At 39.0% G+C, this 14929-nt stretch overlaps 1 protein-coding gene across 13 annotated transcripts in view; it reads left to right on the forward strand.

Moving 5' to 3' along the window:
• Positions 1-14929, forward strand: part of SCEL (sciellin) — a 169151-nt gene that overhangs the window by 109019 nt on the left and 45203 nt on the right. For 9 of the 13 annotated variants that reach the window (XM_055096859.2, XM_055096863.2, XM_055096864.2 and 6 more), the window contains 6 exons: positions 4344-4424; positions 6597-6662; positions 8692-8751; positions 12722-12766; positions 14505-14564; positions 14865-14924. In XM_055096859.2, coding sequence (XP_054952834.2) covers positions 4344-4424; positions 6597-6662; positions 8692-8751; positions 12722-12766; positions 14505-14564; positions 14865-14924 — 372 coding nt within the window. The remainder of the gene's footprint in view (positions 1-4343; positions 4425-6596; positions 6663-8691; positions 8752-12721; positions 12767-14504; positions 14565-14864; positions 14925-14929) is intronic. The other 4 variants (XM_055096867.2, XM_055096870.2, XM_055096861.2 and 1 more) reach the window with 1 other exon arrangement.

The raw sequence follows: 14929 nt of genomic DNA on the forward strand, positions 1-14929 counted from the left end.
ATACACTAAAGACTGTATCACTTGATGCATACACCCAACACAAGGATATTTTCCGAGAAAAGAAGATGGTGGCAATACAAACAAAATACTGTAGAATCTGCCACTAAGCCAGGATGGGAAGACTATTTCCATGTAGATTGCTCTTCCAGAAATATCACACAACAGAATGACTCAGCCAAGTACCTGGCACCTAGTAGGTGTTCTGTAATGGGATTGACAGTGGAATTCTCCTATGAGGAAGCTAAACTTGCACAGATTTTGAAAGTTGCAAATCCGTCTTTGGTACCCATTTCCTCCCTGCCAAAGAAATTCAGCCAATCACTTCCTCCTTCATTCTTATGCCATACACAATCCTAGTACTTGGGATATAGCTGTCCTTTTAGGAACTTTCAGTTCAGTGTGGGAACAGAATATCATGTGTAATCCAGAATAGTGTGATATGTGCTGTGAATAGTGTTGTTATGGGGGAATGTAGGGATGTATATAGCATGGCTTTGGGTATCACTGGAGATAGATACTCCTAAACCAAAGTCTGAAGGGCAAGGAGAGAATTTCCAGGTGAAGGGAAGAAGGAGGTGCTCCACAGCGGGGAGAGAATATGGTGGGGTGCATTAGGAAGGGTAAGAGTTTGTCACATCTGCAGCCCTGGGGTCATGTGGGGTGAAAACAACAACCACTACAGCAAAAGACACTTACTATTTCCTGTGTGGAAGCCAAGCATGCGCACGCTCTTCTGGCTTCAATGTCACCATCAACATGAGAGCCAAGAGACTCACCATGCTTGGTGCTCCACTATCCATCACCCACGGCCTCACCACCACTCTGCTGAAAGTTCTCAAGACTCATTCCATTATGTCCTTTCCATAGACCCTCATTGAAACCCCAGTCAGGTCATTTCTTATCACCTGGACCATCTCCACAGAGCTCTGTACCTCCCTGAACCTGACCCAACCTAATATCACACTGAGCTCTCAAACCCTTCCACTCCACCTTGCTGAGCGTGTCATTTGTCATTGCCAAAATCCTCCACTCTTCAGCCTCCCCTCTGAATGATCTCCCACCTTTTTGTTGTGCTCTTCCAGAGGACCCTGCTTCCACAGCCTGTCTCTCAATAAGGGCTGTTTTCCCTCTAAACTGACATATCACAGGGTCCGGATGAAGGTAGGGGTCTTGTTTGCTTCTCATCACCACCTGCTGTTAATTTTAACTCCCTCCTCCCTGAAACTCTCCATCTCCTTTGAAGCCATGCCCTTGTGAGCTTCTCATCTTTGTTGGAGTCATCTGAAGGTCTCTGAGACACTCACACTCATTCTTTGAAGACTTCAGCACCACGCTCACTGTCTTTCCCAAACCCTCCTCTTGTCATAATGCTTGGTAATTTCAAAATCCATGCAGAGGATCCTTCCCCTCCCTGACCACTCACCTTTGTGACCTTCTCCCTGATGATCTTGTTCTTCCCGCTACTGCAGCCATTGATAGATCTTGCCCTGTAAATAACCACATACCCTACAAAATTACAAGACTTCTACTTCAAAGCTTTCCCTCTCTGGCTCCTGCTTTCTCTCTGTCCAGCTCACTCCCTTCAGTCCTTTGATTCCAGGAATTCCTCAGCCCCATCACAATCACCAGTCCATTAATTCTACCAGTTTTTTCACAGTCCCCACTACTCATATTCTCATTTCCCTCCATGCCCATCTCAAACTCCACAGCCCCCATTGTAACCCCTTCCTTGAAGACCCTTTCCACTCCCTTGCCATCATTCTCTTTGTTGCACTCACTTGGCTGAATTGTAAACGTGGCTAATGGTAAATCCAACTCTCAGTCTATTCTGTTCCTCCTCCCCAGCCAGTTGAATATGGCAAGAGGAAACAATGCCAAATAACCTGATTTTAAGCCCATGAGTACTAACCTCAACTGAGCCATTGGTATGGCCCAAGGATCCTTCAAGAGACAGCACAGCATTTGGAGGGTTTATGCAGCCAGACTTTCTCGTTCAGATTCCCAGCTCTGCCCCTTATGAGCTGCATCATCGTGAGATACTTATCTTTATGTTCTGTGCTTCAGTGTTTTAATCTGTAAAATGGGAAGAAGAATAATACTTATGTCTGGGATTGCAGTGAGGATTTCATTAGTTAATATATGTAAAGTGCTTAGAAAAGTTCCTGGCACATAATGACCCCATATAATAGTACATCATCATCATCACCATCTTACTACGTTTCCTGGGTCCACTTACTCTTCTGCTTGCCTAGAAAACCATTTCACACATTTTCTCTGCCTCTTTCTTTCTCACACAGTCCTAACCCCTACTCAACCTCCTCGCTTTGAATCAATGATCTTGATTGTTATTTTACTGAGAAAATAGAAGTAAACAAAAGAGAACCTTCCTCACTCTGAGTCAATGAACGTACCCCAGCTATACCCATCTAGTTCTTTCCCTCTTGCTGCTGTGAATGAGCCCTCTGTACTTCCATCTAAGATCAACCACCACCCTGTGCCTTAGGTCCCATCAATTCTCAAAGTCATCTGTCTAGTGATTTCCCCCTCTCTGTCCTGCATCAATGATTCACTGGATCATTCCCATCATCATACCTACATGCTGTAGTAACCTTCCTCGATCCATCAGCCTCGAAGTAGCTACCCATTTCTGTCTTCCTACTTTACTGCCAAACTGCCTCAATGCCTCTATCTCCTTGCTTCCCCATTTTTTCCTAAATCCACTCGTATAATTTTTTTTTCTTTTCCCACCATCGTTCCATCAAAACTGCTCTTATCAGGGTGACCAAAGACCACTCTGTTGGCCAAACCATGGTAATTTCCCAGTCCTTGTTTTTATTTGATTAACAGTAGCATCTGAAATGGCCAAGTACTCTTTCCTTGAAACTTTTCTCGCTTGGCTTCTGGGATGCCACGCCCTTCTATTACTCTTGTTTCCTTCTTGGCCACTCCTCCTGATTCTTTTGCTGTTTTCATCTCATATTCTTGACCTCTAAATATTGCAGGGTCTGAAGATCCAACCCCTGGCCCTCTTTTTGTCTCTACTTACACTGACTCCCTTAGTGATCTCTGCCAGTTTAAAGCATTAAATACCATCTCTAAGCTAATGATGGCTGTATTTATATGCTTTTTCTCCAGATAGCCTCATGGCTTACTCTATTACTTCCTGCAGGTCTTGGTTCAAATTTCACCTGACAGAGAGACCTTCCCAGTCCATTCTAAATAAAATAATCTTCCCACTCCATCAGTCTATATCTCCTTATTCTGTTTTATTATAATTATTATTTGCACAGCACTTTTCTTCTTCTGACATATATTTATTTGTATATTGAAAGCCTTTGAGAACAAGGACATTATCCAGCTCACAGAGAGCCTTCCTTGCACATAGAAAGCTACCAATAAATGTTTGTTGAGTAAAAGCACAATCTCATTCAGTCCTGACAATACCCCAACAATCCTATTAGAAAGATTATTACAGATGAAGAAACAGAATCAAGTTAACCTGTTACCACACAGCTGGCAATTCAGGCAGCCTGACTCTAGCCCACATGCCTATCTACCATTGCTACAGAAGCCAGAAGGGTACACAGGATCAGAGGGTTCTTTCACTAGGTACAGAGTTTATGTTGAGGACAAATAGAGAACTGCTGGGGTGGTAGTGGTGGGGAACATAGGGGAGTGACATACTCTTAGTAAGGTGCTGACTCCATCCAAAATGTGCACATAATTGCCCATCTCCAGTTCCTACCTCATTAAGTCCTGCCAACTCAGAGACTGCCGCGGTGCTTCATTGGAAAGTTTAGGCTGACGGTAGATTGTATATATGCTTTGTCAGCATCAAAGTGGCCTGTGCTGACAATATTTAAGTCAGATTTAGTTAAGAGCTTCAAATCAATGCTACCTTGAGGTCTCTGAAATTAAAGCCTTTTCTTGCTGTTTCCATAGCAGCCTGATAGTTGACATAATCCCCAAAGAAGCTTATATATTAATACCCAAGGACCATTTACAGTTCTCATGCACTGCTGACCTGAAATGCCATGACTAGAGCTAGATATACTAGCAAAATATTGAGTTATTTAAAGAACATAGTATAGTCCAAACTATAGTAAAAGAGGATCGGGTTTTCAAGAACCTGATTAAATAAACTTTAAAAATACACATATTTTCAATATTTGACTTCTTTAAAGTTTAGTGCTCCATGGATTCTGACCTTTCAGGTACCTCACACATGGGGGTTGTAAGATGCAATGGATATTTTTATGTAGGCAATAAATGCATTCAGTTAATAGATGCTAAAATTTACCATGTTTCCATGGTGAAATGAATTGCTGTTTTCTGTTTTAAAGGGAACCAGGTGTTCACCCTCCAATACCTCCAAAGCCCAGTTCTCCTGTTTCTTCTCCTAACCAGCTGAGACAGGATAATAGGTAAGACCTAGTACTCCAGAATTTCTTGACAAAATGAAGTTCAAGGGAAATGAAAGTAAATGGACTGTGACCCGCTGTGGGCAAAGCATGAATGTTTTGTGTGCACATTCCCTAAATAAGCGCCTGTAGAACTTTTTCTAATTTTATTTCCCAACACATATGTTTATTTATGTTTGTCTTTGAATACTAATGGCTAACTTGTCTTAAGAAAATATGCCTTCAAGATAAAAATGGAACAATATTCATGTTCAGAAAGTGTTTGTACACAGACTTTTTATATATTTGCTCCTAATATACAAATATAAATACATATATGTATTTGACATGTATTACATATAATATACATATAAACCATATTAAAAATGTATTTTTTGTTCATGTTTGTTCCAAGTTAAGTTTCCCACTAAGAGATACAGATTCTGATGAACGATGTTCTTGAAACTTTGTGTTACCACTCAAATCCTTGCTTATGTTACAAATACCTTTGAGTAGTTCTTTAATCTTTTTTTACTGAAGGGATTTGTAATTTATTTCAAAACTATCACAAATTTTGAAAGATGTTCTAATTGACTTGTCTCTGAATCAGGAAAAATAGACTTGCTTCTCAGCTTTGAATCTCTGTCACTCTATAATTAATACTTGGAAACAAATTCAGAGATCTGAACTCTTCCCATGTGTTACATTTAAACTGTTTAATATATCTTGAACAATTTTTCAAGATGTACACCCCACATTTCCATTATTATTGTGAGATTAAAAAATAGTAACTCAACGAAGATTGACTACATTACATCTGCTTGATTGCCTACTGTTGCTTCTTTTGTATTTTTGCTCTTTGATGGTGATTTTTTTGACACCACGTAAGACACAATTATGAAACTATTCTTTAATAAGACACAACCATAGAACTACTTTTTAGTAGACACAATTATAGAAATATTCTTCATTAAGAGAGTAACTTCAGTTACAAAGTTTTGACTGGGCAGCAGGACTATGTAGCAATAGGTGTTAAAACTCCAGGTTTGAATTTCTGTTCAGTGAAACTGCACAGGATCTTTGAAATTTTGTCCATAGGATGAGAGCATAATTTTTTAAATTGAGTCAAGAGAATATTTCTTCACTGAACTAATTAAAAATATAGATCAGATTTATAACTTTTTGTTTGTATGATGGTTATAATGATCTCTTAAAAATATCTTCTCAAGCTTTTTAATCTTACATTATTTTTCCTCTAACTCTTCTAGTATTGAGCAATTAAATCCCAATTTGAATAGAATTGTTTTAAGGGGCTAAAATTAATTGGCCTTAGTACCACCGATATTCTAATCTAAAATCAGCATCACTAGAGCTACAAGCTTGTTTAAATTTAAAGGAAGCTAAATTTCACAGGAACTTACTACTCAAATTTCTTTATTCTACCAATGATCTAAAAAATAAAATTGGGACAACTTGCATGTTTTTTTAAAGTCCTGACTACTTTAATCACAGCAAGATGATTTTAATGAAAGAATATGAAATGGAAGTGTTTCCTATGTAATTAACACATGTCCTCAGGAGTACAAAAAATAGTTGAATATAGCTTCTTGAGAACAAGTAGGAATGTATAAGTAGGTCAACCAGATACTTTAAAAAAGAGTAGAGAAAAGTCTTAAATTGTGCCAGAACCTAACATAATAAAATTTAATTCTGTCAGCTTAGTATGGTCATTCCCAATGTTGTAGGTGTACTTGAAACATAGACTCTTCTTCCCACCTTTTATGAACAAATATATTTCTTGATAGTATTCAAATGGGATAATTCTTTAAGAAAAAAATCCCTTTGATGCCCATAACAAAAATTAATATTTTAAAATGTTATATCATTATCTGATAGAGATAAGTATGAAAATGCTTTATTGATGGAGAACAAAAAACAACATAAACATATTTAGAACTTATAAGTCTAGATAGATCCAGTGGTTTACAAATATGCGATAAAGATAGATTAAATTACAAACTCAGTATACTGGAGTTCCCGCCAACCCAAAGAATTTAAGTTTGTTATCTCAGGTAGTGTTACGGTTCCAACAAACACTGATCTTTTTGTACATAAATTTTTTAAAATAAATTTCAATTTATCAAAAAAAGTGTTTTCTTTTCTGACTGATATAATCTTTTAACTTTGAAAATATAGGCAGATACATCCACCTAAACCAGGTGTATATACAGAAACCAACAGATCTGCTGAAAGAAATATAAGGTACACTGATTTCTATTTATATCTACGTAACTGTAGTAATGATAAAGTATGCTTTCTCAGCACATTAAAAAATGCAAGGCAATTAATAATAAGGTAGACAAAATCAGTTTTCCAACTGACTCCAAAATAGTAATAAATGTTTTTGTAGGCACTTTCAGAATTTTGTTCCTTTTAATTCTATCCCAAACTTTCCATTAAGAAAACTACCAAAATGGTGTGAACAAGGTAACAGGATAAGATCAAACCCACTAAAGGCAGGAAAGCTTGCTCACCTCTTTATTCCCAGGACCTGCTCTGAGGTCTATGATATAGTTGGTGTGGATGTATAAATAAAGAGGTGGAAATACAGTTGTTCAGTTGAACTTGTGCTACAAAATCCTGCAGCATCAGGAAGAAGCACATTGATGCCATTTGTTAAGGGACATTCACCAAATGTCGTCGGTGGGGAGGGTAAGGTGGCATTCCCCAAATGTCTGGTCTCCCGATTTACACTTCTAATTTACGCTTGTTGTCTTGCACATCCTATTTAGTCTAGCATTTGTTCTGAATGTGTCTTCTTTTTCTCCCTTTTCTAAGGAAAAAAAATTACTTTTTGAAAATAGTTTTTAAACAGTGCAATTTTATAAGTCTATCAATATGATAATTTTTCAGTCAAAAGATTTTTATGACTGAAAAAATTACTTTGAAGTTTAAAACTTATATACTTTTCATTTTTTATATTATCCCCGTTTGACTTTCAGAAGAGTGCCATTCTAAAAGACACATCACATGGATTCTCTTCTTTGGAGAAAGTCATGTTTCCCTTGTTCTGAGGAGCTTACAGCACCACTCTTGGCATTCCCCAACGTGTGTTCTATGTGCCACAGGATGTCAATGCATGTTCTGCAAAAGAAGAGTTCAGTGTTTCACTACATTTAGGAAACACAGTTTAATAGAGTTTTCTGCCACAGAACTTTTCAGAATCTTTAGTGTGCTTATGTGTATTCCAAATCAGCAAAAGTCGGTTACATTTCCCAACTTACTTGGCTACAAAATCCTTTCTTCATGGAACCTTATTAACCTTCTATGAGATACTGAGTTCTTTTCTTTTCTTCTTCTTCTTCTTTTTTTTTTTTTTTTTTTTTTTTTGACAGGATCTTGCTGTGTCACCCAGGCTGGAGTGCAGCAGAGAACTTATAGCTCACTGCAGCCTCAAACTCCTGGGCTCAGGAGATCCTCCTGCCTTAGCCTCCTGAGTAGTTGGGACTACGCGCACAGGCCACCACACCCAGCTAATTTAAAAAGAAATTTGTATGTGGAGATGGGGATCTCCCTTTGTTGCCCAGGCTAATCTTAAACTTCTGGCCTCAAGGGATCCTCCTTCCTTGGCCTCCCAAAGTTCTGGGATTACAGGTGTGAACCACCACACCCAGCCCACAGTTCTTAATTACTGTAAGAATTTTCCTAATTGTTCCTTTTATGATCCAGGGATATTGGCATTGATCTGATTTGGAATACATGAGCCCTCTATGTGCTCAGGTGCTTCCACCTATTCTAGAGTCTGAGAAGACAAACATTTTCACCCCTTTAGGGTGAAAAGGAATAATTAATTAATTAATTGTATCTGTTGCTTAATGCTGCTTGGTTCTGGTAGAAAACCTTTTGAACTCACTTCTGTGTTTACTTGTCAGTTAAATGGATTTTGTTTTCTATGTCCTTTTTGTAACATAGAACCTGGGAGCTGGCAATACAAGTCTTCAGGAGAAAATGTAGTTATTTCAGTGAGCACTAGATGGCAGAGCCAACACCCAGGTGGAATAACAGAGGGGAGTGTGTGTGTGTGTGTGTGTGTGTGTCAGTGGGGGATGTGTGTGTCTCTGTGTGCCATGAGCTGACATAATAGAACCATTTTGTCATTCTGTTAAACTCAGTAATTCCTGAACACCACCTAGACTATTTACTTTATTTACTGAAAACAAATGAGAAATTTTAGCTCCTTCAAAAATAGCTCGACTATCATTGACCTGTATTTATTTTTCATTGTTTGAAGGAGTCAGGATCTTGATAACATCGTCAAAGTGGCCACTTCACTTCAGAGAAGTGACAAAGGGTGAGATCTCAGAGCTTTTGAGCTTGGGTTTTATCTTCCCTGGTGTTTCAAAAATGCTTAACCACACCTTTAAAAGTTCCAAATATGAACAAAATCCTAGTGCTCTATATCGTATATAATTTAAAATAAGAAAGCATCAGTTTCTCCAGATAAGTATTCCTGAATAGTGGATGGTGCCGACATTTATGGACACTCTTCCAACTCTGCTGCTTTTTCTGGCAATTTTACTCGCCCAGTGACCTCAGCTGTCAAGCCTCATTCCAAATATCCAGTCTTGTATTTATGTTGCTGGTCCAGATCTCCACTCATCTCCTAGCACCACCCCTCAGGATGTCCAAGGTCATATCCAAATTCCTTCCCAAATGTGCTGTTCCTCACTTCTCTGTTCTTGAATTCCTGCAGACTCACCTTTCTGGAATAATTCTTGATTCTTCCTTCTCCTTCCCCTTAAGTAGTATCATGCATGCACGAATTAAACATCTAAAATGTCCCTCATGTGTACATGGATTTCCCCTAGTTTAAAACCTCATTGACTCCTTCACAGATTGTTAGAGTAGTTATTCAGCTTTACTTACACTCTTCAGGCTTTCCTTCCACTAAACTATTATCACCCATCAATGCTAGAATTTTTCCAAAGATTCTGCTCAGTCACTGAACCAGATCCACATTGCCCATTCAATGGCATATAACCTCATTCAAAGCCCTTGCCAACCTGGCTCCAGCCTCACATTCCAGTTATTTCTGTTTTCACTCCTATATTTATCCTACATTCATATCAAGGGAAACCATTTTCTCTCTGTAGTTTCCAAATACTCTGGCTTTGTTTATACCACATGGTAGCCTTTTCCAGCCTCAAGCCACCATGCCAATCCATCCAAGCCCTGCTCATTGTTCAAGATCTGGATCAAGTGGCACCTTCTCTGTTATCTTCCCTGAGTGATCCAGTGAGATGTGACTTCTGCCTCTATTAGCACTTAGAGTTGCACTATTCATATTTTATAAGACCGAATCATACTCAGTTTTGTTTCCTGTTATTTGCATCAGTGTGTTACCTTCTCTATCATCTCTATAGTCTCTCAGGGCAGATATTTTGTCTTATTTGCCATTTACAGTGTGTGACATGATGCTTTGTACACAGTGTTTAATAGATTATGGTAAAATCATAATATTCCATTGTTTAAGTCCAAAGCTCTCAAAAATATTCCTTGTTTAATAGATTTTAGTAATGCTAAGAGTGTTGTTAGAGATTGCAGTCTCTGTCAAAAGAATTGAAGAAAAGAAAATGTGACACTTGGCTTTTCTGTGCAAATTCATAAACAAAATAGGAGCTCTGAATCCAGACAGAGTCTATAGAAATTGTCCTGAATGTTTCATTTCCACGTCTTCCCTCATTGAAGTGTCTAGATCTCTAATTTTATTGATTTATTTCTGTTGCAGGTAATATTTTGTTTCCAGTAGGGATTAGACAGTGGTTTGGTGGGTGATCGGGATATCTGAGAAACAGATAAGTGAGTGACTCTGAAGGGAAATTATGGTTTGGTGTAAATCAAATAAAAACTGTCAGAGAGGCAGTTAGTTTAACTTTCCTGTCCCTGCTCCCTAGCCATAATGCTCAAATTCCACAGCCAGGTACATTTATCACAGAGAGAAGATGCTGCTTGACAGGGATCAGGAAAAATGTTCATGGTAGTCATCATAGAGTATTGTTTCTTTGGACCATCCACAGGGAGTAGAAATGGCTTTAGTTATCCGAGCTGCTCTTTGTGAAATGGAATGTTACTGCTATCTGATTAAGAGCATTTAATTTGTTACAAATGCAATGGTGAAACTTAATATCCAAAGCTTTCATCAATTTAAAGTCATTTTGAAAGCTTAAGTTTTTTATTTGGAATACAGTATCCATTTTATTTAATTTGCCACAGAGTGTCTTCTCATGATTTATGCTAATTTTCTTGGGATAAAGCAACTCCAAATCCTGATAATCTCATCATTGTGACTCATGCCAGTCAGGAAAGCCTGGGGTTAAAATTTATAGGACTCGTGGGTTTGCTCTTTCCCTTGGGGACATGAACAGATTGTTAGTCTCAGAGTTAGTGGGTAGAATATCAAGCAAGAAACAGTAATGGGTTACTGTGTCAAGGGACTGGGTAGTGTTTGTCACACACAAGGATAGAGCATTAATTTTTTTTGTTGTTGTTAGAGGCAGCAACTTTTGTATTTCAGTATTTATTCTCAGGCAACAATTCTACCATTGATACCTAAAACTACTTGACAGGATTCACCTATGTACTGGCTGTTAATTTAGGGTCTCTAAGAGGACTACCCTCAGCAGCTATTCTTGCTATAGTGTCATCGTGCCAGGCATCTTCAAGCACATAAGTGACTTAGCAATTGCATCTCTCTAAAGGCTAAGTCGAAGTCTTGGTGTTTCTAAGTGCAATTAAAAAATAAGTATAGCAAGCATTTACTAGGTTGGGCGTGGTGGCTCACACCTGTAATCCCAGCACTTTGGGAGGCTGAGGTGGGCAGATCACCTGAGGTAAGGAGTTCAAGACCAGCTTGGCCAACATGGTGAAACCCCATCTCTACTAAAACTACAAAAATTAGCTGGGCATGGTGGTGCACACCTTTAGTCCCAGCTACTCGGGAGGCTGAGGCAGGAGAATTGCTTGAACCTGGGAGGCGGAGGTTGCAGTGAGCCAAGATCATGCCATTGAACTCCAGTTTGGGCAACAAGAGTGAAACTCTGTCTTAAAAAAAAAAAGTATAGCAAGCATTTATTAAACAAAAAATTTAGTAATGACAGGGCATTATTTATTATAATGGCCCCAATTAATCAGGAATTTATGACTTGTTAGGCATTGTGCTAAATACTTTATATTCATGAGCTTATGAATCTTTTCTGAGGTGGGTATGATTAGTATTCTCATTTTACAAATGGGAAAATTAAGTCCATAGAAGGTTAGGTAACTCACCCAGATTCACCAATGAATAAGTGATGAGTCCTGGATCGTACTCCATGTGTCCTTAACGAGGAAACTTGAATGCGTAACTACTGATTTGTGAACAGAAAAACTTGCTGAGGAAGGCAAGAGAGGTGGGGCAAGGTGTGTGTGTGTGTGTGTGTGTGTGTGTGTGTGTGTGTGGTCGGGGGTAGGTCATGAATAGAAAAGTTGGAGAAAGGACATGCTGTGACAGGGAACTAGAGGAAGAAACCAATAGCACTGTGGTGAAACCCCCACTCCACCTCACCTAGGCTGCCCGCTTAGGGGAGAAAGTTGAACCCATGTGGTTTAAATAGAATTCCTGAACCTAAGAATTTAAATAGGTTGCTCCTGAAGCAGCAGCCAGAAAAGGCTTTGCAGTTGTCAAATGTGGAAACAGGCTAGCAAATTTAGCTGACCTGGAAATGAAGTAGCAGAGCTCAAGAAGGAAGCCAGACTTACTGATGAACAAATGTTTTCTAGAAGCTACGTGTGCAAGTACATTGCACAATGCTATAATTAATCAATGTACCTATGTGTGGACTCAATTAAAAGTGGGCATTAAGTATCTACTGTATGAAAGACACTGTATTAAAACACAGAAGTGTGTCTGATGTAAAATACAGTTCTAAATTTTAAGTGGTGTGCATATGTGTGCCTGTGCTGAGGTAGGAGCATTAACATGAGACCAGTGTGCAATGGCTATAACTCAAAGTATAGTCACAGAACTGTCATAAAGCAGGTGCAGAAAAAACAAATGCTGCAAGGGCTCCAAAAATGTAGAGGACTCTATTCAGTTAGAGGACTAGGAAAGGCTTTCTGGAGAAAGTGGTGTTGGATGCGAGCTTTGAGGATCATCAGGATTTTCGCAGATGATAAAAGTGGGATGTGTTGTATTTCAGAGAACTGTCATTTTAAGGCAAATTTACCCTTTGACCCTGGGCAAGCTTTTTACTAATGTTAAACATTTTTTTCTCTTCCCAAAGTGAAGAATTGGATAATCTCATCAAAATGAACAAAAGCTTGAATAGGTAAGATTTTTAAATGTTTATTTTTTATTACTGAGTTGCATATTGTGACTTTTTATGCCTTTCCAGTCTTTGAGCGTGAGGACCCACATACCAGGGTAGTCAAAAATATCCTACAAATCTTGAACAAAAGCTTGCAGCAATCATCATCATTTCATTGTTATGATGAATGGTTATTAAAGTCTGAAGATACTAATATGAAAGTGTTCTTGATTTTCGTACGCCATTTGTTTATTAAGGCAGTTATATAAATAACCACTTTTCTCTTCCTGAAATATTAATTAACTAAAATGTAAACAGAATTTGGTTTGATCATGGAATAATTTTAGTTTAACCATTACAAAAAACATTTTATTATCATAGTTAATGTTATATTGTTTATTATTATTTTTTGAGACAGAGTCTTACTCTCTTACCCAGGCTGGAGTGCAGTGGTGCAATCATAACTCACTGCAGCCTTGACCTTCTGGCCGCTAGCCATCCTCTTGCCTCAGCCTCCCAAGTAGCTGGGACTACAGGCCTGTGCCACCACGTGTGGCTAATTTTTAATTTTTTGTAGAGATGGGGTCTCACTATGTTGCCCAGGCTGTATCTTCTTGTTTTGAATCATTTATAATTGTATAACTTGAAATATGCCAAGAGAGAAAAATGAATAATCAAGGCTTGTGTTTGTGGTAAGTATAATGTAAGCAAGCTCTCTATTACTTTGCATACTAACCCACTAAACAGTGATCAAAGAGAAGGAGAAAACAGGGAAATGCCAAATGAATTCATTGATCAGAGGATCCCGAGATGTGTTTTTCCTATCCTGTTCTGGCAATAATGATCACTTAATCTGCTGCTCTTCAGTTTCCTCATTTACAAGGAGAGGAGGTTTTAGATCAGGAGTCACAGACTCCACGGCCCGCTGAGACCAGGCAGGTGTGAGTGGGTGAGGAGACTGACTGTGATAACTGCAGCCAAAAGGAGAGCAAATGCCCTGTCTGAGCACACAGCTGCTTCTCAGCTCAGCTCCAGCTGAGGGTCTCCACTGAGTCTAGTGTTGCAGGACAGCAGGGCATTCTCAGGAGATCCTGAAAATCCAGTTTTGTTGTTTGTTTGTTCATTCGTTTTAGAGACAGGGTCTCGCTCTGTCGCCCAGGCTGGAGTGCAGTGATACAATCATAGCTCACTGCAGCCTCCATTTCCTGGACTCAAGCAATCTTCCCACCTCAACCTCCCAAGTAGCTGGGACTACAGGCACCACCACCATGCCTGGCTAAGTTTTAATTTTTTGTAGAGATGGGGTCAGACCATGTTGCCCAGGTTGGTCTCGGGCTCCTGGGATCAGGTGATCCTTCCACCTTGGCCTCCCAAAGTACTGGGATTACAGGCATAAGCCACTACACCTAGCCTGAAAATTCAGGTTTCTGTGTGTCCTGACCATCATTGTAACATGGGCTCACTTTAAAGCCCACGCTTGAAAGCTAAAAGGGTAGAAATGCTCCATGAATCCAAGTAACACCTCTATAGACCTATTGTGGTTGACAGATCCCCAGTTTATATCTTTTATTTTGTTTTCTCTAAGGCCCACTACAATTTAAAATTTGAGTCTATGAATATACCTATTTCAAGAATTGTAGCTCATCTTCCCCAACAAGCTTCTGTTTCCTGTCTTAGATGTAAACTGGTCTACGTTCTTATAGAGTTAAGCATTGGTCATTATCACTGATGAGGCTTTTTTAAATCAATACATTTAAAGGAATCAAGGTCTTGATGGTCTCTTCAGAGCAAATCCAAAGGTAGAAGAAAGAGAGAAAAGGTAAGTGCATCTGTCTCAAATATGAAAATCTTACCTTGCAGATTGCTCGTCTTATTCCTTCAGACATTAGCTGCAAGGGGGTTGTATCCTCTGGCATGGAAATGTACTGGCAGATGGGGTAGTGCTCTCAGCATTGTACATTTAGTTCAGACATAATTACCCAGAAGGATTTCTGCTCTTCCATTCAATAAGAGTAAATGAGCAATTCATGGAGAATGTTTATTGCATTTGACCTTTCAAGATACCACACAATTTCATTTCAGTATGCAGCCTTTTATGTGAATTTCTTTGTGTTTTCAGAGCCAAAAGCCTTGAAAGCCTCATCTATATGAGTACCCGGACAGATAAAGATGGCAAAGGGTAAG

Source organism: Pan paniscus, chromosome 14 (genome assembly GCF_029289425.2).
Source record: "Pan paniscus chromosome 14, NHGRI_mPanPan1-v2.0_pri, whole genome shotgun sequence".
Lineage (NCBI taxonomy): Eukaryota > Metazoa > Chordata > Mammalia > Primates > Hominidae > Pan > Pan paniscus.